This window comes from Bos indicus x Bos taurus, chromosome 26, assembly GCF_003369695.1.
Source record: "Bos indicus x Bos taurus breed Angus x Brahman F1 hybrid chromosome 26, Bos_hybrid_MaternalHap_v2.0, whole genome shotgun sequence".
In the NCBI taxonomy this organism is placed as follows: domain Eukaryota; kingdom Metazoa; phylum Chordata; class Mammalia; order Artiodactyla; family Bovidae; genus Bos; species Bos indicus x Bos taurus.
Window position 1 is genome coordinate 16,992,976 of NC_040101.1, and position 21,035 is coordinate 17,014,010.

Consider the following 21,035-nt stretch of genomic DNA (forward strand, 5'->3'; position numbering starts at 1 on the left):
AGCGTAAGGAAGTTAAAGGGAAACAAGGAAAGAGTGAGAAAGGGAAGGAAAGGGAAAAAAAGACACTCGTGTAATGTCATACAACCAATAGAGCCAATATATGCGTCAAGGTATTCGACTCCAAAGCCAGCCTTTGAACCCCCCTAGATTATGCTATACAGAACTGTATTTTATTCCATTATTTCATTTTAAACAGGAAAACAACTTAGGACCCCTATGAGAAAATAGGCAAGCAAGGGCGTAACTCAACCCATAAGCAAGATGTCTGTAGAAGTAAAATTGACAGTAAGGTTAGGAGGCCAGAATAAAGCTAAAACAAACAGGGGCGAATGCAGTGAAAGACAGCAGGTTCTGAACCTCCAACACGTTGTCACTGTTTCTGAAATACACCAAGTGGTCTGAAGACACACTGGGCACAGTGATCTCAAAAAAGAGCCAGAGCAGCGGTGGATTTGTTGAACGTTGGCTTGACTTCAAAAACTGACTATGAAACTCTCAAATCTTTATTTTGCAATCAGAGAAGCCAGGGCAGTTGGATGCAAATTGGAAGTGACTGCAATCTGAAGACAATGGAACTTGAGAAGAATTTTTGGATGTTAATATCTTTAGCCCAACAATATTAAAACAGTAAATGAGTAAGATAAATGCTTCAGAGAAAGCCTGTGTCACTCACAGGATGCTCAATCCTGTGAAGAATGGAGAGAGAGAGACTGAGCTGGGGACAGGCTGGTTCAGCCAAGAGATCTTTTCCAGCCGAGTATTTCTCCATCTCTGGAAGGGAGCACTCAGGGCCCTTTCCTGATCCCTGTGCGCCTTCTTCCCCAGCTGTATTCCTATCAGGGTGCATAGTACATCAGAGGAAGAAACACTTCAGAGCCACCCCCAGGTCCATTGTTAACAGGAAACAAACAAAGGGTACCTGACCCACATTTTGGCAGAAATAAGGATGAGGAACGTGGGAGAGACCCCAAAGCTCAGCGTGCACTTTGGCTATTCACACAGTGTCCTCATGGCTTGTTAATGAAAACAAGCCGTTGTCATAGCAACACCAGCAACCCAAAACATCTGACTCTCCTGGGGAACACCCTCTCCCACCCCACCCCAACAGCGAGCTATTACAGGCTTCTTAGAAGCTTCCAAGTGGCAGTCAAAACACTTTCAGTTAGCATGCACTCTCTCCTGCTAGTTCATCTCCTTATTTTTCTTTTACTTTCACCTCATTTGTCCCAAAGCCATGGTGATGAAAAGTAAATGGCTACCCTTGCCCTCCGATGTGCGCAGAAAATTTAGCGCAGGGATTAAGAGCTCAAGCTCTGCCTTTAAAGCATCTGGTTTCAAATCCTGACCCTTGCCCACCTGTGCAACTTTCCCGTCATTTAGAAAACAGGGGTGCTGGCAGAATCTCCTTCCTGGGGTTATTGGGAAGATTAAACGAGAGCATACTTGGGGAGTGCTCAGCACAGGGCCTGCCACAGAGTAAGTGAGTAAGAAATGCTCAGTACTGCTAATCTCATGTTGTTGCCTAAGAGGCCTCATTACTATATCGAGTTTGGCAAATGTTAGATCCTGGCAACTTGAAGCTGAAGGACTGCCTGTAGTAAATGATTGTCTTCTCTGTCCATGGAATTCTCCAGGCAAGAATACTGGAGTGGGTTGCCGTTTTCTTCTCCAGGGGGTCTTCCCAACCCAGGGATTGAACCTGGGTCTCCTGCATTGCAGGCAGATTCATTACCACTGAGCCACCAGGGAAGCCCAGTTATCCCACAGAGAGGGTTACTGGCTCAGCTTTCTGAAGCGGGCGCATCTCTCTTTATAGGAAGGCTGCACTTTGGTGGTGTCCCTTGTATGTTTTGATTGGCAGATTGATCCAGGAGTTGGATTTGGGGAGTCCTGTTATTACATGAATCCTTTCTTTGGTAATATATTCAGATGTGGGGATTCTATCATCTTGAGATACTCCTGTGATTGGAAAATTGTCACTCAAGGAGGAAAGTGCTTGTACAAGGAGGGAGGGCCGGAAGGGTCGAGCCTGGCTCGCCTCCACTGTGCCCTGTGCACTCTCCACCCCCTGCCCCCCTTATGTCTCAGAGATGTCAGGGACCCTGGTGAGAACGACTGATCCCACCCCTCCAGTGGATTCTTACCGTCAAAGCAGGTCCAAGCACTGCCTGCCTCAAGGTGACCAGGCGGGCTTGCTTTCCTTGTTTCAGATGTGAGGTCCATAGTGATACAATATCCTTGTTTTTAGAGGGGGTTCTAGGGACTCAGTTATACTCACATCAGGATCCCGAAATATCAGCAGAAACAGTGTTCCTAACACAGATCTATAAATCATCCTGTCTAAGAAATAGCGGCATGGAAGGGAGAAGCCTTCTAAGACCAGGCCTTTGGTGTCTTTGCAGAGCTTTCCGGAACATACCAAGCAGGGGTTGGGGGGCCGTTAATCCCAGTTCATGCATTTCCTCCATCTTCCGTCACCATCCCTCCCTCTCAGGGTTCTCTAAGTCTGTGTTACAAAGTCCACTTTATACTTTCCCTGGTGGCCGACCACGGACCTTAACTCAGTGACCTTCCATGTGGTTAAGCTCAAATCATGTAATTAACATGAGTCAAGTATCCACAAACTGAGTAGTTGCTTGCAAATAATACATTCTCATTCCCACAACAAATATTTATGCCTACTCTGTACCTGTGCAAAACGGTGGGCACTGTAGGTGGTAAGAAAAGAAGCCCTCTGAGGAGAGGCCATAACTAAGGGTAATGAGCGAGATTGACATGATGATGAAACCAACAAGTACGGCATTTTTCATTTTATTCGTGAAGGAGAAAGCAGGATTAATGCGAGGAGAGAAAACAGCAAGCCACCAACTCTGGAGGAAGAGAACAGGCACGGCTTCTTGGAGGAGGTGATATTTAAGCCAAGACTGAAGGAGGGAAGAAAAGTGAAACGGGGGATGAGGGCACGCTTCTCAGGTCGAGGAAGCAGCAAGGACAGGGATCCTGAGGCAGTGACATGTTCCTGTCCTGTGAGTGACAGCGGGCAGTGAGTGATGCAGGAGAGGCAGGCAGGGACGAGATCCCGAGGCCCTGGGAGCGGTGACTCCATTCTTTGCAGATGCTGACGCCTAAAGAAGGGTAGTGACTGTTCAGACTGTGTTCTTCACAGATCTCTGTGGCCACTGGGTGCCCAGTGGATTTGCAGATGGTCGAAGGAAGGCAGGTCGAAGGCAGGAAACCCAAAGGTGAGGCCATGGCAGGAGTCCAGGCGAGCACAGGTGGTGACTGGATGGTGCTAGGGTGGTGGTCCTGGAGATGTAATGTGCTCGATGGTGGTGTCGGGGACAAGGAGAAGAAAGAAGCCCCCAGGTGCACTTTCAAGGCTGAGGGCACAGTTCGTTCTCGTTGACCTTTCTTCCTCGGTTATATTTTCCCTTATTCAGAAAAGTTACAAGTCTTTCTCTTTTTAATCAGCTTAAGTCTTTAGGCAAGTATAGGGACTTCAGCCAGTCGTGATTCGGAAGCCACGGTCTGAAATCTTACATGACACTCTTTCTTTTACAGCCTACCAGGACTTCCTCTGAAAGCATTTACTCTCGACCAGGCTCCAGCATCCCTGGCTCCCCGGGTCATACTATCTATGTAAGTATCCGCTTCTGGAAGAGATACTTCCAGGTCAGGTAAGGTAGCAGACGGTAAGTGTGGACTGGATAATCTGAAAGGGAATAATTCAAAATGCTTTCTATTTCTGTTATGAGATCCAGTTTTCATTCTTGTAGATCAGCCATCTCAATCCCATTTTCCTCCAGGCGATCGAATGTTTCTGTGGATGTGACCATCAGTATAGAGTGATTGAGTAGATAACCCTATAAAATGCAGTAATGTGATACAGGACTTGAAAAATTATTGCACCTAACTTGCATATAGATATTTGGAGATTAATTATATGTTTTATAATTCCAGTACTGAGTGTCCTTAAATTCTGCCACAAAGGTCTTTAAATATTTAGTTTATTAAATATGCAGTTCTTGTTTTTAGCCATCTGGGAGGATTTTTTGACCATCTGTTTGAGCTTTCCCTTCTGTGTCATAAATTTAGGAAATCCTGAAGGTTTGCATTCTTCTCTATTTGATGAATTCTACTTAGACTTTTCCCCAAGCTTTTGGTGACTTTTTTTGAAAATATGAATATCTGGTATAAATTGGCAACTTTATTTTTTAAATTTATTTTATTAACATATAGTTGATGTACAATGTATCTATTTCTAATGTATAGTAAAATAATTTAGTTATACATATGTACACATATTACTTTTCATATTCTTTGCCATTATTTCACAGGATATTGAATATAGTTTCCTATACTGTACAGTCAGACCTTCTTGTTTATCCGTTCTACATAAGAAATTTTGCATCTGTTAGTCTCAAACTCCTAGTTCTTCCCACCCCAATCTCCCTCCCTCTAGGCAATCACAGTTCTGTGCTCCATGTCTGTGAGTCTTAAACAGGCAACTTTATAAACAGTGTGACCATGCTAAGCAAAGTATTTGGGGATTTGTTTGTTTTTAAGATTTTCACTCTTAAATAAGACATGAGATGCACTAACCACAGTTCCCCAGAGATAAGATGGCAGAATGATCTTTCTTTCTGTTTAACTTTGGCAGGCAAAAGTGGATAATGAAATCCTGGATTACAAGGATTTAGCAGCCATTCCCAAGGTCAAGGCGATTTACGACATTGAACGTCCAGATCTTATTACCTATGAGCCTTTCTACTCTTCGGGCTATGATGACAAGCAGGAGAGGCAGAGCCTGGGAGAGGTAATAAATTCCCAGAAGTCGTGAACGGCACAACTTCTTTCTCTTTTGCCACCTGTATAAAAACTACTGATTGGAGTCAAGATAAGTCAGAGAGTCCTTCTCATTGCTCGCTGTTCGCAGGCTTCTGTAGCAGGTGCGTTGAGGTAGTCAGAAGCCTATTGCACCCTCCCCTCCCCGTGGGAGGTGTGGAGAGGTGGGGAAGCAGACCAACCAAAGGAAACAACAGGGCAGGAGGAGTGAGTATCAGGACCAAGCTGGAGGGTAGAGGAGCTGACTTGCTGGGAAGGGAGCCCAAACTGGGGAGAGTCTGTGAGCAGAGGGGATCGGGGCAAGGGTCCTCTGGGGCGAGGGGGTAGCCTTGGGGCGAGTTGAAATATATTCATGGGGATTGTGAGGAGAGAGAGCACACCCCCTAAATTTTGACAACTGTGTCTTCCAGCATCGTAAGATAATTAGTATATGCAAAGAAAAAAATGCGTAGGGCCACAGTACAGCAAAGTGGTATGAGATGGGCTTCTGGAATCGAGTTACCTGGGCTTAACCCAGGGACTCCACTCATTAGTTATGTGACTTTGACCGTGAGACACTCTTTATAATCCTAACTTCTTTGTAAAGCAGATAATGACAAAATCTATGTATATACCTACATATGTGCGTATATATTTACATATATATATATATATATATATCTTTAATTTTTTTTATTTTTCCAATCTGGGTTTGTGTTTCAGAGCATAGCTCCTGGTTGAAATGATCCCTTGGGTGGGCAGTGGTGTCCGTTTACATGTAGTGCCACCTAGTGGTCACATAGCTGTAACTGCATCTGCAGCCTTTGAAGTGCAGGTTGATTGATCTTTGGCTTGGGTGATTCAGTTGCCTTTGCCGGGCAGAGTTTCACAGAGGATAAGGGGCAAAGGAAGGTTCCTGAACAGAGTACATAGAAGCTGGTCCTACAGAGAGTGAATGAGAATTGCCTAATGTTCAAGCCATACAAGCAAGGGGAGGCGAGTTGCTTTATGGTGTTATGGGCTTTATGGTGTTATGGGCCCAGATGTTCGAGCTTTGAAGGGAACATTTCTGTGTTTGGAACCAGACTCTGATATTTACTCTCCATATGACTTTGGAAAAATTGCATATTTCCATCTCCTTATCTGTAAACTCAAGATAATAGGGACACCTACCGTAGGGGTTTTCTGTAAGAATTAAGTGAAGTATTTAGATTCTGGCACATAAGCACTCAACAGTAGCCTAGAATGATGGCCTACAGGTTTCTCTGAGCACAGAGTCTGGACTAGGTGGATACCCTCCAGTCAGAAATCAGATGTGTTCATGAACTCGTCTCCAACCCATGAAGCTTGCAGCTTAGACAAGTTTACAAGCTGTTTCGTTATCCTTTTGATCATTAGCACTTCCATAGAATCCATATACTGCCGTTTTAGAAACAATGGAGAAGTAAGCTTGAAGTTCTGTGTAGCCATCTGTGCCTCCAGAAAGCAGATCAGACAGACCACGGGGCTCGAGGAAGTCTGGAGTACAGACGGCCAGCGACTTCTTGTACACTTGGAAAAGAAGGGCAGATTCTGAAACTGAGAAATCCGCCACTGGCCGTGTTCTTCAGAACACTTCGTTTGCATTTCATTTCTATTTGAAAGCTTTTTTGCATTTTTAATTGTGAACATTTCATTCATTCATTTAGGAAATATTCATTGGGTACCTACTATGTGCCAGGAGCTGCTCCAGTCGCTGGGAACACTTAGTTGTAAATGAATGGATTTCTTGCCCTCATGGAGCTTGCAGTGGAAAGGGAGACATAGAATAGACAGACACAGAACATGATATTACAGGGTGATGGAAAATGAAGCAGAATAAGGAGAAAGTACACGGGGGTTGGGGGTGCTGGGTTGCTGCTTTAACTGGGAGGATCACAGAAGGGACTGGGTGGTAATGCATTTGAGCAGAGGCCTCACTGAAGATGGGGAGTGCGCCCTGCGAGTGTCTGAGTGGAAAGCACTGCTGGCAGAGGACACAGCACGTGCAAAGGCCCTGAGGTGGGAGAGGGCTTGGTCGGCTGACGGCCTCGAGGAATCCTAGAAAGATGGAAGCCAGAAGGTGAATGGTGATGAGGTCGACAAGGCCTCCTGGGGAAGATGCCACCGAGGCGGTCACCATAACATATTACATGATTAATTACTGTGGTTATAACTTAGTCAGCAACTGTGCTTACCAAATTCTGTTTCAGTAGACACTGTAACTCATGGTGGTAAACCATGAATATAGACAGGAAATAGTTCCAATTTCTCTAACTTAATTACCTAAAAGCATTACAGCATATTTGTCAAAACCCATGGTCATCAGGCAGACACGTGCGCCCCAGCCCCCCAAGGGCTTTGTCATTGTGTACCTGTCTGAGCCCCACTCTCATCTTCTAAATCAGAAGGTGGAGGACAGGCAAGGGTGTTGGCATGTGTGGTTTGAATAGTGTTTCCAGATGATTCTGATAAGCAACTCTAATTAAAGCGAGTTAACATTGTGACTTTCTCTTTTATTCTTCCAGTCTCCAAGGACTCTGTCTCCTACTCCATCAGCGGAAGTAAGTGCCATTTTTGAAAATTTAAATGGGTGGAATTGGAGAATTTCTTGGACCTTTCCTAGACTCACATTTTTGCAAAAGGACAATAAATGAACAGAAAAACTGCACGAGATTATGATGAATGTAGGACTCCTTAGTGTAAGATATGTCTCTAAGACACAGAAGCACATTTCTTTTTAAATGGAGACAAGGAAATAAAACCAGTTGTACATTGCACCTCTGAATAGTAGGAAAGTGTTTGCAGGGAGTAGAGCCATTTGTCCCTATGTTGGGCTCTTTCTCATCAACCATAATTAATTGATCTGATTCCCAACCTACTAGATTATCTGAAATGGCCAACCGTGGCCATGGTGTTTCCATCAGCAGAGCCATCTTCATGGAAGACCAGCCCTCTTAGTCTAAAATCAATAGTCTTGTCTCCCTTCTCAGGGTAGACAGACCGTATAGTGGCTTTTATCAAGTCCACCAGCCTGTCTGTTCCCTTGGGAATAACCTCCTGCGTGTCTGGATCACATAGAGCAGTCAGTGATTGTTCTATAGTAAGCTATGGGTCCCGTGTCAACCCAAACATACTCTTCCCTTCTGTAGCATCCAACACCAAAGACACAGCTCCCAAATGATTTATACTCCCAACCCATTTTCTTAAACTTTCTTCAGGAAGGCGGTGATATTGATTTACAAAATGGAACAACACCTTCACTCTATAGCCCTGGTCCCAGAAATTCTTGGTTTTGCCCTCATCCACATTGACTTACCTACATGGTGACCAGAAGCCTTAGAAGTACTTCCTGTTGTTCCTGTGTAATTTTTCTCTTGGAGGGTAGTTTTGAAACTAGCAGCCTAAGCTCAGACCCACTCAAATCTGAGCATGCTCCAGCACCCAGGTCCAGCCTAGCACTTTCTTTCACGTAAGCTGTTACAGATAATAACAAAGGGATTGTTTGTTCCAGCATGCTTCTTATTATTCTGCATTTCTTTATGCATCCAGTGAGCAAACTCCTCAGGGGTTGGGTCTATCCCCATCTACGAATAATAATAATAATAAATAAAATCAGTAGTCTTGTCTTAAAGTCAAGTAACTTTCTGGATAGTCTATATAGAACTGGACTGACCTTAGGTAATCACTGTAATTTGAGATGGTACTATCTCTGTAGTATTGTGGTGGTTTATACTGAGCGCTATGAATAATTTCTATGGGCATTTATGACTGAAATTATGAAGCAGTCATTCTATAATTGACCACTTGCAAGACTGAGACACACTATTGCAGGAATTTTGTTTTGTTGTTGTTTCAATTTATTGTTAGAGCCAACTAGGATCAAACCAAAGCTTTTTTGCCTCTTGCTCTTGCATTTCACATACCCATGGTAATTGAGATTTTAATTTAAATCATTTTTGTGCATTTTTTCAAACTTTTATTTTTATTGTGCTAGTAAAAACTTCATAGGACAGCAAACTCCTAAAGTGTAAAACATTCCCTATACTCGTCTAATTCTTTTACAGTTTTAAGTTATGGTTGTGTGTATGACTTTTTGTTTGAACTTTATATGTACAGTATTCTTTAGATTTGGACATGGTATGATGCTACTGTATTCCATTAAATTGATATGCCATAGCTTAAGTGTGCCCCCCATTTGTTGAGCACATAATACAAAACTTTGTCTTTATAAATGGTGACATTATAAATATCTGAGGAAATTTTTCCATTTAAAGATCATTTTAAAAAATATTTTTAGGTTTGCCTCTTAGAGATAGAATTATTGGATTTGAGGCCACCACAAGCTTATTCTCCGGGAAAATCAACTTAGAATGTCCCCAGATCAACATGCATAGATGGTATGAGTAGGTGGTTGGATCCAGGGGTGAGATTAGAGTCAGGAGGCTGTTTCTGAAACAGGTTCCACTGTACGAGCTACACACCTGCCCACAGGTCTCAGCTGCCTGGAACCTTCTGGAACATCCTGCATTTATGGAGAAGGGAAGGAGCACCACATGTTCTACCTTCCTTCTGATGCAGGTCTAATGATACAACCTATGCGAACGCACTTTGTAAAACTGAAAAGCATCATATAAAGATGGTCGTTGGATTATTCCCTCTTTTCCCAGACCTCTGTCAACACTGGAGTTTATCACTTTAACATCTTAAAATCTTGGTAAAGGCAAGGACTACAGGTTTTGAACAAAAGGCGTCACCCCTGGAGTGTTCGTTTGCGTACCTGCTTAAGGAACGTGCCCCTAAAATGTATACAGCAGCGGGTCGACGGGATAGTTCCTGGGGGACTTGGGTGCAGCTTGACTTCACTTGAGCCTGACAACAGCCTGACCGTGTGTCGTGCGCCCACCGTCTCACACTTTCTTCCAGGGGTACCAGGATGGGCGGGACCGGATGATCCACCGGTCCACAAGCCAGGGCTCCATCAACTCCCCAGTGTACAGCCGCCACAGCTACACTCCAACCACATCCCGCTCTCCTCAGCATTTTCACAGACCTGGTAAGGGCGCCTGTTCCCTGGATTCACTCCGGATAACCCTCTGTGTTTCTGTGTGATTGTTTTCCCCACCACCAGTAGTGTATTAAAAATCTGACTGCCTGCCGAATCTACCTTCCCTTCTCCCAGGAAAAAAAATCAAAAACTCCTATCCCATTAAAGTTTGTGTTATTTCTTTTCTTAAGACACATTTTATGATTATTATGATTTACTGAATTGTTACATTTTGACAGCGGACAACAAAAAGTAAAGGAATTTATTTTTTTAAGACTTGAAGATAATCTCAGCACGTTGAGACTTAAAATGGAGATCTCCGAAAGAAAATATGGTGATGTGCCTTTTAGGCTTACCAGCATCATCTAAAATCCAGTGTCAGTCATTTATGGATGGGTTTGTTATGTTCCCCCATCCAGGCACATGGTATTACTGTGGGTGCTTGGTTAAGAACCCACTAGAAGGAAGTCTCATATGTAAGCACAGGCTGTATTTGGTCAATTTTAAGGTGCCTTCCTACCTAAAAGTTTGAATCAGACTTGGAAAACATATAAGCACTGGAGACGAGCTATGATGGAGACTATTAAGAGTAATGATCTTCATTCGACCTTTATCTCTGCAAAATGTGGTCCTTTTTCATATTAGAGGGTGTCTCCTATGTGGAGTACAAAAAGAAGAATCTTATCACAGAAGACAGATGAATAAATCCACAGAAGAAATACATTCACCAAGGAAGATTTTGGCTTTCTAAACAAACTTGGTGATGATGCATGTCTACAAAGACTTCATTTTAAGCCTCTTGCTTTTGTGTAGGCTCATAAGCCCATTCATATGGGAACTTATTTTATAAAATAAAACCAAAGGGATGAACTGAATGTAAAAAGGCTGCAATCTTCTCTTTAAAGCCAGAAATTTAGTGCTTGTAGAGGATTAAATTTTTACTCTTAGATCCTTCAATAATATATAGTTTTCTCTAGGCTCCTAAACATTTACTCAGTATTTGTTAAATACCATTAAAGGAAAATTTTCAGGAAAGGAATTCATTTGTCATATACATGTATATCCATTTTATTCCTGGGTTTGGATTTAAGCCCTTATCTGCCTGGATGATGAGAAATCCTTTATACCACCATACCTATGTGTGGGCATACCCCTAAGGTCACTGAGGCTGCAGCCATGACCTTGTCAGAATGACATGGGGTTGCCGGGAAACTGTCCGAGAGACCACTGGATAGCCAGGGAGTGGTCAGTGAGCGACTTGGTTTCCCAAAAAGGCCATGTCCTCATGGGGCAGTAGAAAGTGTTCCTGTGTTCCCATCATAGTTCTGATTCCAAGAAGCTTCAGAACAATTTGTGCATCCTAAGCACTTCTCCTCCCCTTCCATGATACGTTATGGACCTGTGTGATGCCAGTTATTAAGATTATTTTTTCAAGGTGGGGGCTCTGCTAGCACAGTCATGGTCAACACAGAGCACCTTGAAGTGTCCAGTCCGTAAGTTCTAGATGCCAGAGAGTCATGCACGTCCCTCGGTCTGGTTTGGCTTAAAGGTCCGTAACTAAGTTTCCAGCTCATCAGTGCCTCCACTGCCCAGTTCTCAGCATCATAGGCAGCTCTTTGCCACCTAGGGGACACAGACAAGGACAAAGTAAAATTAAACTTCTAGTAGGAGAAGTTTACACTTAAACAGAAAAAAAAGAGAATCTGACCCTGACATATTGGTATTGGGTTAGCCAAAAAGTTCATTTGAGTTTGTCATCTTAATGTAAAACCCAAATGAACTTTTTTGGCCAGCCCAATAGTTTTTTTGCAAGGTTCTTGAAACTTTTAAACATACATGTTAGAGGATTCTGTTTTGTTAGGTGCCTTTTTTAAAACAGCCGTGGTTGAATCTAAGTGGCAAGCCTGGTCCCGACTCAGTGGTCGCGGGTGTCATCCTGCCAGAATGTCCTGGTGGCCGTTCCCTCCCACTAAAGCCATTTATCCTTGGAGAGTGACTCTGGACTGACCTGGACCCGTTGGCAGACTCTCCCCACTGTGCCTAACCCCTCGCAGGCGCCTTCTTAACCCCTTTTCCTTCCTCCGTTTTCAGACTCCTGATTAATGTTCTTTATTTTGTTTTTTTTTCCTTTTCCCTCCCTTGGAACGATGGCAGCGTCCCTGCTCCTGTGTTAATTTCTGCTCTTCTTTTCTGTCTCCACCCTGCCCTGCCCCCGGTCCTTGCTGCACAGAGCTGCTGTCTCCTGGTGTGCAGAGGTCCTTCCTGCGCACCAGCAGCCTCAGCTCCGCCCACAGCGACTCCCGCCCCAACTCCCCATTCCGACACCACTTCCTTCCCCATGTGAAAGGTAAGGAGGCAGGCTTCTCCAGGCAGCACCCTGCAAAGCGGAGATTTATTAGCGCCCTGGGAAGGCTAATAAGGTGTATCTCCAAGAGTCAGCCCCCAGCTTTGGACCTCTCAGCATGCCTGCGTGCGTCATGACTTCACACCCGGCCGTGTCTTAGAACTGGCATAGCATCTCTCCTTGGGAGAAATATGTCATTTCTAAGGGCTCTAGACGAAGTAACAGGAAGTACTTTGGAGACCTTAAGATTGCTTCTCTCCTGCTTAGGAAAAAATATATATTATCATTTTGCTTTTCTCTGTGTTAGAAGCAAAATATAATATATATCTGGGGAATTTTCCTGTTTTTGATATGTGATATGGCTCAGCAAAACCCCAACGGTATTCAGAACAAGGATTCCAAAGTTGTCTTCATGATGATAAGCCACGTAACCACTAAGATGTTTGGACAGTACGAAAGACCTAGGCCCATGTAACTGAAATTTCTCTCCTTGAGCCAACTCTTAGGGTGATCTTCCTTTGACTTGTCCTGATGTCTGCATGATGGAGAAGAGGGGCTTTGCCTTCCGTTTTCTGTTCCTGCCCATCTCTGCCCTTCCCTCTGTGTTGCTCCCATTGTTCTCATCGTGCTTCGGTAGCAGTCCTCAATCGGAGTTCTCAGTTCTCCTTACTTGGTGGGGGAGCCAGGAGCCACAGAGGGATCACCAAGGGGCCATAATTTAAAATATGTCGGAGCTCCCAAGAGAATGCTGACTTCTTCCATAGCCTTGATTTGAACCAAAGTAACTGAAGAGAATATTGAGTTAGCCAAAAAGTCCATTTGGATTTTTCATAAACGGTTATAGAAAAACCCAAACAAATTTTCTGGCCAACCCAAGAGCTGAAGGAGAGAGTTGCAGGCAAGCACAGATGTTGTCATGGGTCTTAAGACAGACCTGAAGGATTCTAACCCTGAGCTCCAAGATCTCACATCACTAACACTTTCTCGAACAGCCTAAGCGTTGTGCTCTTTGACTGAATTTTGTTTGCAGTCTACCCAACCTTTTTACTCATCTGGATTTTTAGGACTCAGTTTTTTAGTCAGTTCAGTTCAGTTGCTCAGTCATGTCCAACTCTGCAACTCCATGGACTGCAGCACGCCAGGCTTCCCTGTCATCACCAGCTCCAGGAACTTGCTCAAACTCATGTCCATCAAGTCAGGTGGTGCCATCCAACCATCTCATCCTCTGTCGTCCCCTTCTCCTCCTGCCTTCAATCTTTCTCAACATCAGAGTCTTTTCAAATGAGTCAGTTCTTTGCATCAGATGGCCAAAGTATTGGAGTTTGAGCTTCAGCATCAATCCTTCCAATGAATACTCAGGACTGATTTCCTTTAGGATTGTCTGGTTTGATCTCCTTGCAGTCCAAGGGACTCTCAAGAGTCTTCTCCAATACCACAGTTCAAAAGCATCAATTGAGTTGAGTCCAACTCAGTTGAGTCCTAAAATATAAATTTCCTGCCCCTATCAGTAAGCAGTTACTTTGTGAGCATGCTATTTTTTTGCATTTTCTAGGCTGTGAAAATAACATTGCTGATATGCCTATTAAAGACACACACCACTTGCCTTTAGCAAAGACATCTGTCTTTTTCAGCAGTCACAGCACTTCCTAAAATTCTTGACAGATTATTTGTGCCAGTTTTTCCCAGAGCACAGAGGGCCTCATTCCTGTTCTCCACCCTGAGCTCCTTTCAGGGGGTGTTGAAGGTCAGCAGCTGCAGCAGCTCATGGTTTAATCCTTGTAGAGGTAGATGGCAAGTGCCAGTTTGTAGTTGGCAAGGTGAAATGCCCTTGCCAACTTGTATTATAGGCGGGCTTCCTAGGTGGCACGGTGGTAAAACATTTGCCTGCCAATGCAGGAGACGTGAGTTCAATCCCTGTGTCAGGAAGATCCCTTGGAGAAGGAAAAGGCAACCCATTCCAGTATTCTCACCTGAAGAATCCCATGGACAGAGGAGCCTGGTGGGCTACAGTCCATGTGGTCACAAAGAGTTGGTCGTGAATGAGCACACACGCCTCCTCATAATGAGCACTCCGCTCTGTGCATCTGTGATTTCCCTCTCAGCATGATGCTCTTTGAACACTTCCGGTTACATCACTCCTCACAGTATCCTGTGATTAAAGGAGCAGGCGGGAGGCTTAGGGGTAGATGAACAGCTGAGGCCCTGGTTAAGTGACCCGGCCAAGGACTCGCAGCTCAGAAGTGGCAGCACCAGGACTAGAGAGACCCCCAAGCCTTCTCAACCTTCATTCCTATTAGAGGGATGTGTTTCAATATAAATATACTTGAAGAATAATTTTTAAAGCAAATTTTTACTTTCCATCCCTTTTTAACTAGAAATTTTCATTCTCCGGTTCAGTTCAGTTCAGTCGCTCAGTCGTGTCCGACTCTTTGCGACCCCATGACCTGCAGCACGCCAGGTCCATCACCAACTCCCGGAGTCCACCCAAACCCACGTCCATTGAGTCGGTAATGCCATCCAACCATCTCATCCTCTGTCATCCCCTTCTCCTCCTGCTCTCAATCTTTCCCAACATCAGGGTCTTTTCTAATGAGTCAGCTCTTCGCATCAGGTGGCCAAAGTATTGGAGTTTCAGCTTCAACATCAGTCCTTCCAATGAACACCCAGGACTGATCTCCTTTAGGATGGACTGGTTGGATCTCTTTGCAGTCCAAGGGACTCTCAAGAGTCTTCTCCAACACCACAGTTCAAAAGCATCCACTCTTCGGCACTTTCTTTATAGTCCAACTCTTACATCCATACATGACCAGTGGAAAAACCATAGCCTTGACTAGATGGACCTTTGTTGACAAAGTCATGTCTCTGCTTTTTAATATGCTGTCTAGGTTAGTCATAACTTTTCTTCCAAGGAGTAAGCATCTTTTAATTTCATGCTGAAATTTCATTCTTATGGAGGCTAAAATAGTTATTCGAGTCATTTAAATTACAAAATTAACAATGTGTGCTTTTCAATAGAAACACCAACTAGTTATTAAAATTACAGTACCTCAATGTACCTAAATGGTGCTTTATTAAAAATACAGATATGCATTCTTTTCTGTTTTCAGTCTGAATTCAAAGTATACAGTCAAATAGTATAGGTTTAAATCCTAAAAAGCCTTGGCATGTCTCATACTTATACTTTAAAAATATCTGATAGTCTCTTTCCCATTTTCTTTAAACTGGGTATATGTCTACAGTTTGTTCAGATGAAATAGTTTATGTATTTCAGATATAAAATATGAAGTACATAATAGTATATGCTTAGTTATAAAGGCTTTTTGCTATACTGCAAAACCAATCATGCAGAATTTGTATATTAAAGATATTGCTTTAAAGTTCAGTCTAGTTGAATAGCTAAATGCAGATTCTCTAAGGAATTACATCTTTCTTATTCTGAAACACATGTATCTACATGGAAGTCCTCTCCAGCACAGAGGAACTTATGACCATGGAGAAACACATCTAAGATATCTTTAAAGGAGCAAAATCTCCCAGCGTTTTCCATGGCTCTTCATTTGAACATTCACTCTGTATCTTGGGGCTTGTTCTGTAATCTCCAGGACATTGTTTTTAAAACAAATACAAACCAAGGCGCTTGAGGACTCTAGGGTAGGATGTCCATCTCAGGAAGATGTAGCTGCAAGCAGGAGTCCTCGTGCCACTCTGGCAGCCATAAGCCCTCATTCCACTGCCCTAGTTTAATTCTTAGCCCTTATTTCAGACTTAAGTGGCCCAGGCCCCCAGGGTCCACTGAGCTGAGGACGCCTGCATAGGTGTAGAGCCTAGATGAACGTCACCAGCTGTCTCTCTCTCTCATTGGCTTCCCCATCTACTTTCTGTAATGCCCTTCTTGTTTCTCATTGTGTTTTTATTTCTGTTCTCTGACCTTCCTTGCAGTTTCATTTTATATCAGTATGTCCTTGTTGAGCCATCTGGACAAGTGCTTGCCTATTTGGAGAAACTGTTTTCACTTTGTCTGGGGCTTTGTGGGCTTCCCTTGTGGCTCAGCTGGTAAACAATCTGCCTGCAATGCTAGAGACCTGTGTTTAATCCCTGAGTTGGGAAGATCCCCTGGGAAAGGGAAAGGCTACCCACTCAAGTATTCTGGCCTGGAGAATTCCATGGACTGTATAGTTCATGGGGTGGCAAAGAGTCGGATACTACTGAGCGACTTTCACTTTCACTTGAGCTTTATACTGTTTGCAGAGTTTCTCTTCCTTTCTCTTTGAAATACTATTAGACATTACTTTCTGTGTCTGTGAATCAGGCTTGCAAACAGGAGAGCTACATATATTAAATCTCATTGAAAGGAACCTTCCCTGTTTTGCCATAGATATGAGTTGCTATGATGCAAATATATATTTGACACTTGCTGAAGGAAACCCTCACACTTCCTGAAGCTTTAGACAAGAACCAGTAATCTTTAAATTCTGTCATGAAATTCTAGAAGCTGCCAATTTTTAAGGTCCCCTTGGCATTTATATTTTAGGACATAAGCACTTAGAGTTCGGAAGCTAAGTGGTAGGCCAGCAGACTCCCGCAGCAGACACAAGCATTGCCATTTAGATTGACTTGTCTTAGGATTTGTCACTGAGGCTCTCAGTGTTCCAGAAAGAAGAGAGAAAGTGGGACAGAGCATTTGAATTTGTTAAGCACGGTGGGAATCCTGCCAAAGAATGATCTCTCAAGGACTGAAAAATTGACACATTAAACTGACATGGAAAGAGCTAAAAGTGAAGACCAGGAAAATATAAATCTATATACATGGTAGCTCCTCATCCCAGTAGCTAACATCACTAACAACTTAACCAATATAAGGACTTATTTAGAGAACAAAATGGCTGAGTATGATATATATCATATCATATATGATATGATATATATATATATACTATTGTTTTTAAACAGCGTTAACTCCAGGCTGATTGATGTTGATGATAACACCCTCCATATATGATTATTTCATCTGATGCCGCATATATCCCTTATGCCTGAGTAATGAAGTGCACACAAAAATAACCTTTGGGGGCCTTCACCATTTATTTCCATTCAGGAGAGAGTGAAATGTTTTATCACTTACAGATAGAGTGTTTGATTTATAAAAGGCCTCATCTTGAGAATGTCTTTCTTTTAAAAATGCCAAACATTGTAATGCCTTTCATCTTTTAAGGACTAAGAATTTGGTACCTAGCAATGTTATATATTCTAAGACCTTATTCCCAACAAGCCATGTGACATGTAGAAACCATATTGTTCAGGAGCACTTAGATGGCGGTGTTGCTGAGTGTCTGTCTGCCTAGTGTATTAAGATGTCATTATGGGAGGCTTTAAATGATTATAAAGTTAAATCTGCTTACAGAGACTTCAACATAGTAGAGTTTGTTTTTTTTTTCTGTCGACTAGAAATGGCAATGGTTGCTGAAGATATGCTGCCAGAAAAACCTCTGCCCAACTGGAGACAGCATCAGCTGTCTACATTCAGGGAATTTAGATAGTCAAACCATCACTTTTGAGGGCTTCCCAGGTGGCACAGTGGTAAAGAACCCACCTGCCAATGCAGGAGACGCAAGAGACATGAGTCTGATCCCTGGGTCGAGAAGATCCTGTGGAGAAGGAAAAAACAACTCACTCCAGTATTCTTGCCTGGAAAATTCCATGGTCAGGGAAGCCTGGTCAGCCACAGTCCAAGGGCTGCAAAAGAGCGACATGACTGAGCACATACACACACCCCGTAGACTTTGAGAGCCGTCAGCCATAGAAGTTATGGGCTTCTCCTGCCGTTTGCCAGCAGAGCATCTTAATAATAGAAAGACTTAATTCATGGGCAAAATGCCAATTCTAATGACTTTAAATCTTGATGTCCTGTAGATGCATCTGTTTTTGTGTGTGAATGACTCTGGCTATTAACTATCAGAACAAACTTAATCGAGTTTCATCTGTTTGGATATCATAACCAAAACCTGTGAGAACATATCCACCAGAAAATTTGATGTTCTACAGGTACAGGAAGGTTAGAGGTGCAGGATTAAGGGCAGAGAGCAATGTAGATTTAGAGCAGTAGCATCAGTGTTTCAGATATGCAGAGTCTTCAAAAAAACACTCAAAGCAAGGAAGTTGAGTCTCTCTACATCTTCCTTTGAGAAGAGCCCACAAGAATTATTCTTTCAGTTAGGGATTATTCCTGTGAGTAATTTCTAATGTGTGTAAGAGTAAAGGATTCTTCTGACGTGGCACAATTCAGTTGGGGTTATTGAGGATCAACCCTAGGGAAACCTATTAAAAAAAAAAAAAAAGATGCTATTGTGATCCCGTTGTTGTGTCCTAGCATCTGGCTGCCTTTAATTGACAGAAAGATGGGGTTGACCCTGGAGTGGTACTCACTACATTAGGTCATTCGTTGCTATAGAACTATTTAGTTGGTCTACTTCAGTCATTATTCGCAGACATTTATTCAGCGCTTAGTCTTGGCCAGGCATTGTGCTGAACACACAAATATGAAAGAGACCTAGTTCTGATTCAGCCTCAGGTTTGAAGCCAGATTTCCTACTAAATGTATGTATCCTTCCTTCCATTGCTTGTCTCTACCTGTGTTTTCCATACTCATTTTTTTCAGACATGGTTATTTCTCCTTTGGAGAGTGGTAGTAAATGAGATAACATTTTCTTTAAATGAACTTTTTACTATATTGGTAATTTGGGGTGAAGCTTCCTAATTTTCAAAAGCTAATATCTGACTTTAGTAAAGACAGCATTATAATATACTGGGAACTAGATGGTAAACAGACTCTTGGTGAAAAAAGCGGGGGGGGGCAAAAGTTTTAGAACATGATAATCAAAAACCTGGAATCTAAATTAGAGAGAGTAACAAATGCAGATCTCACATTTGGAATATCTTACTGCCCATTTGGTACAGATCTGTACTCTGGTTATCTAAAACTACATATTTTGAAAAACTAAAAAGTCTATTAAACATATTATTCTGAAACTGCAGCAGTTGACATCGCTCATGTGTTGCTGGCTAGATTTAAAACCGTTTAACTTACTTGAAGAAATTGGTTCTTGTACATCTAAAACTAATATACTGTTATATGTCAGTTATATCTCAGTCTTAAAAATTTAAGATAAAAAAAAAAATTTATTCCTGCTCTGTTTTCTGAAGATCTGTGATTTACTTAAAATTGTTAGCCTTAATTGATAGATAAATGGGACTTCATCAAAATTTAAAACTTTTGTGCTTCAAAGGACACTATCAAGAAACTAAAAAACAACCACAAAGTGGAAGAAAACATTTGCAAATTGTGTATCTGATAAGAGACTTGTATCCAGAATACGTGAAGAACCCTTACAACTCAATCATAAAAGTGTTGTATTGGCCAAAAAGTTCATTTTGGGGTTTTTCCATAAAATATTATGGGAAAAACCGAAATGAACTTTTGGCCAACCCAATAATTATGGGGCTTCCCTGGTGGCTCAGATGGTAAAGAATCTGCCTGCAACACGGGTGACCTGGGTTCAGTCCCTAAGTTGGGAAGATCCCTTAGAGGAGGAAATGGCAATCCACTCCAGTATTCTTGCCTGGAGAATCCCCATGGACAGAGGATCCTGGTGGGTTACAGTTTATTGAGGTCACCGAGTAGGACACGACTGAGCAACTAACACTTGATAATTATGTTACTAGTTCATTAACTTTTGATAGTCCTACATTTTTTGGTGTTTTCTTGGGATGGATGTTTGCTCAGTCATGTGGAAGGAAGACAGTAGGGTAACAGCTGACCTCTTTCTGATTTTGCACAAGTCTCAGTTCACCCCTGCAGCTCTCATCAGAGAGAGTGGTGGGGGCTACGGGAGTGGGTCTCTAGGCTTTTGCAGCCACGCCCAGCAGCCCCTTCCAGCCTCCTCCTCCAAGAACCCTGTGCTGCCCAGCCACAGGGGCCTGTCCTCTTGCTCCCATGCTCCGAGGCCCTTCCTTCCCCACGATGTTCCAGCTCCCTAGATTCTGCCCCTTCTCACCCCTCTAGCCACCCACCCACCTAGTGAGATCATCTCAATTCTAGCGTCTTTCCACAGCCTTTCTGAAAAATCAGTGGCACCTTCATCTGAGTGCCTTGAATTTTTCATACACTCCTGAGTCAGCGCACCTGTATGGCGTTACATATTCACCTCCTTAGCTTCAGCTGAATTGCCCAGCCGCAGTAGGTGCTCAGTAAATGTCTTACCGATTGAACTGTTAGACTGGGTGAAGCTTTGTCTTTAAGAGAATGGTGGGGAAAGTGGTCCCAAAGTACCTGGAAGAACGGGATCTGACTGTATCATGTACATTTCAAAGTGAGGCAACAGAAACGTGGGCTGCAGTAAAGGTGCTTTGTGCTGCTCAGGGAAAGGACCGGGTGACTACACAGGTTCCCAGTCTCACCCTCCCCTTCAAAGAAATAGATTCCGATTGCCAGCCTCTGCCATCATGCCTGGAAGTGATTGTATTTGCGTTCGCATATCCCACCCCTTTACATGCTTGGGATGCAACCATCTGATACTGACCCTAAATCATTAGCAAGTGACTCTCCATCCCCCTCAATGTACTTTCCATCTAATCAGTTCGCTGCCAGCTCACAGCCACAACCGCATGCCATTGGAATGATGCATCTGACCGCTAGCTGCTTTTAACCTAGTTCCATTTGAACTCGAGTCTCTCTTTTGGAAAAATTCAACCTTATTCCAGTCACCTTTGTGAGCCAAATGGATGAATTGAGTTTGTTGCTTTGAT

At 43.0% G+C, this 21,035-nt stretch overlaps 1 protein-coding gene across 23 annotated transcripts in view; it reads left to right on the plus strand.

The window, feature by feature from the left end:
• The window catches only part of ABLIM1 (actin binding LIM protein 1), a 329,063-nt gene that overhangs the window by 287,079 nt on the left and 20,949 nt on the right, over positions 1–21,035 (plus strand). For 17 of the 23 annotated variants that reach the window (XM_027528374.1, XM_027528369.1, XM_027528376.1 and 14 more), the window contains 4 exons: positions 3,562–3,639; positions 4,661–4,816; positions 7,371–7,406; positions 9,769–9,898. In XM_027528374.1, the coding sequence (XP_027384175.1) occupies positions 3,562–3,639; positions 4,661–4,816; positions 7,371–7,406; positions 9,769–9,898 (400 nt within the window). Of the gene's footprint in view, positions 1–3,561; positions 3,640–4,660; positions 4,817–7,370; positions 7,407–9,768; positions 9,899–12,119; positions 12,237–21,035 lie in introns of all 23 variants that reach the window. The other 6 variants (XM_027528356.1, XM_027528355.1, XM_027528354.1 and 3 more) reach the window with 1 other exon arrangement.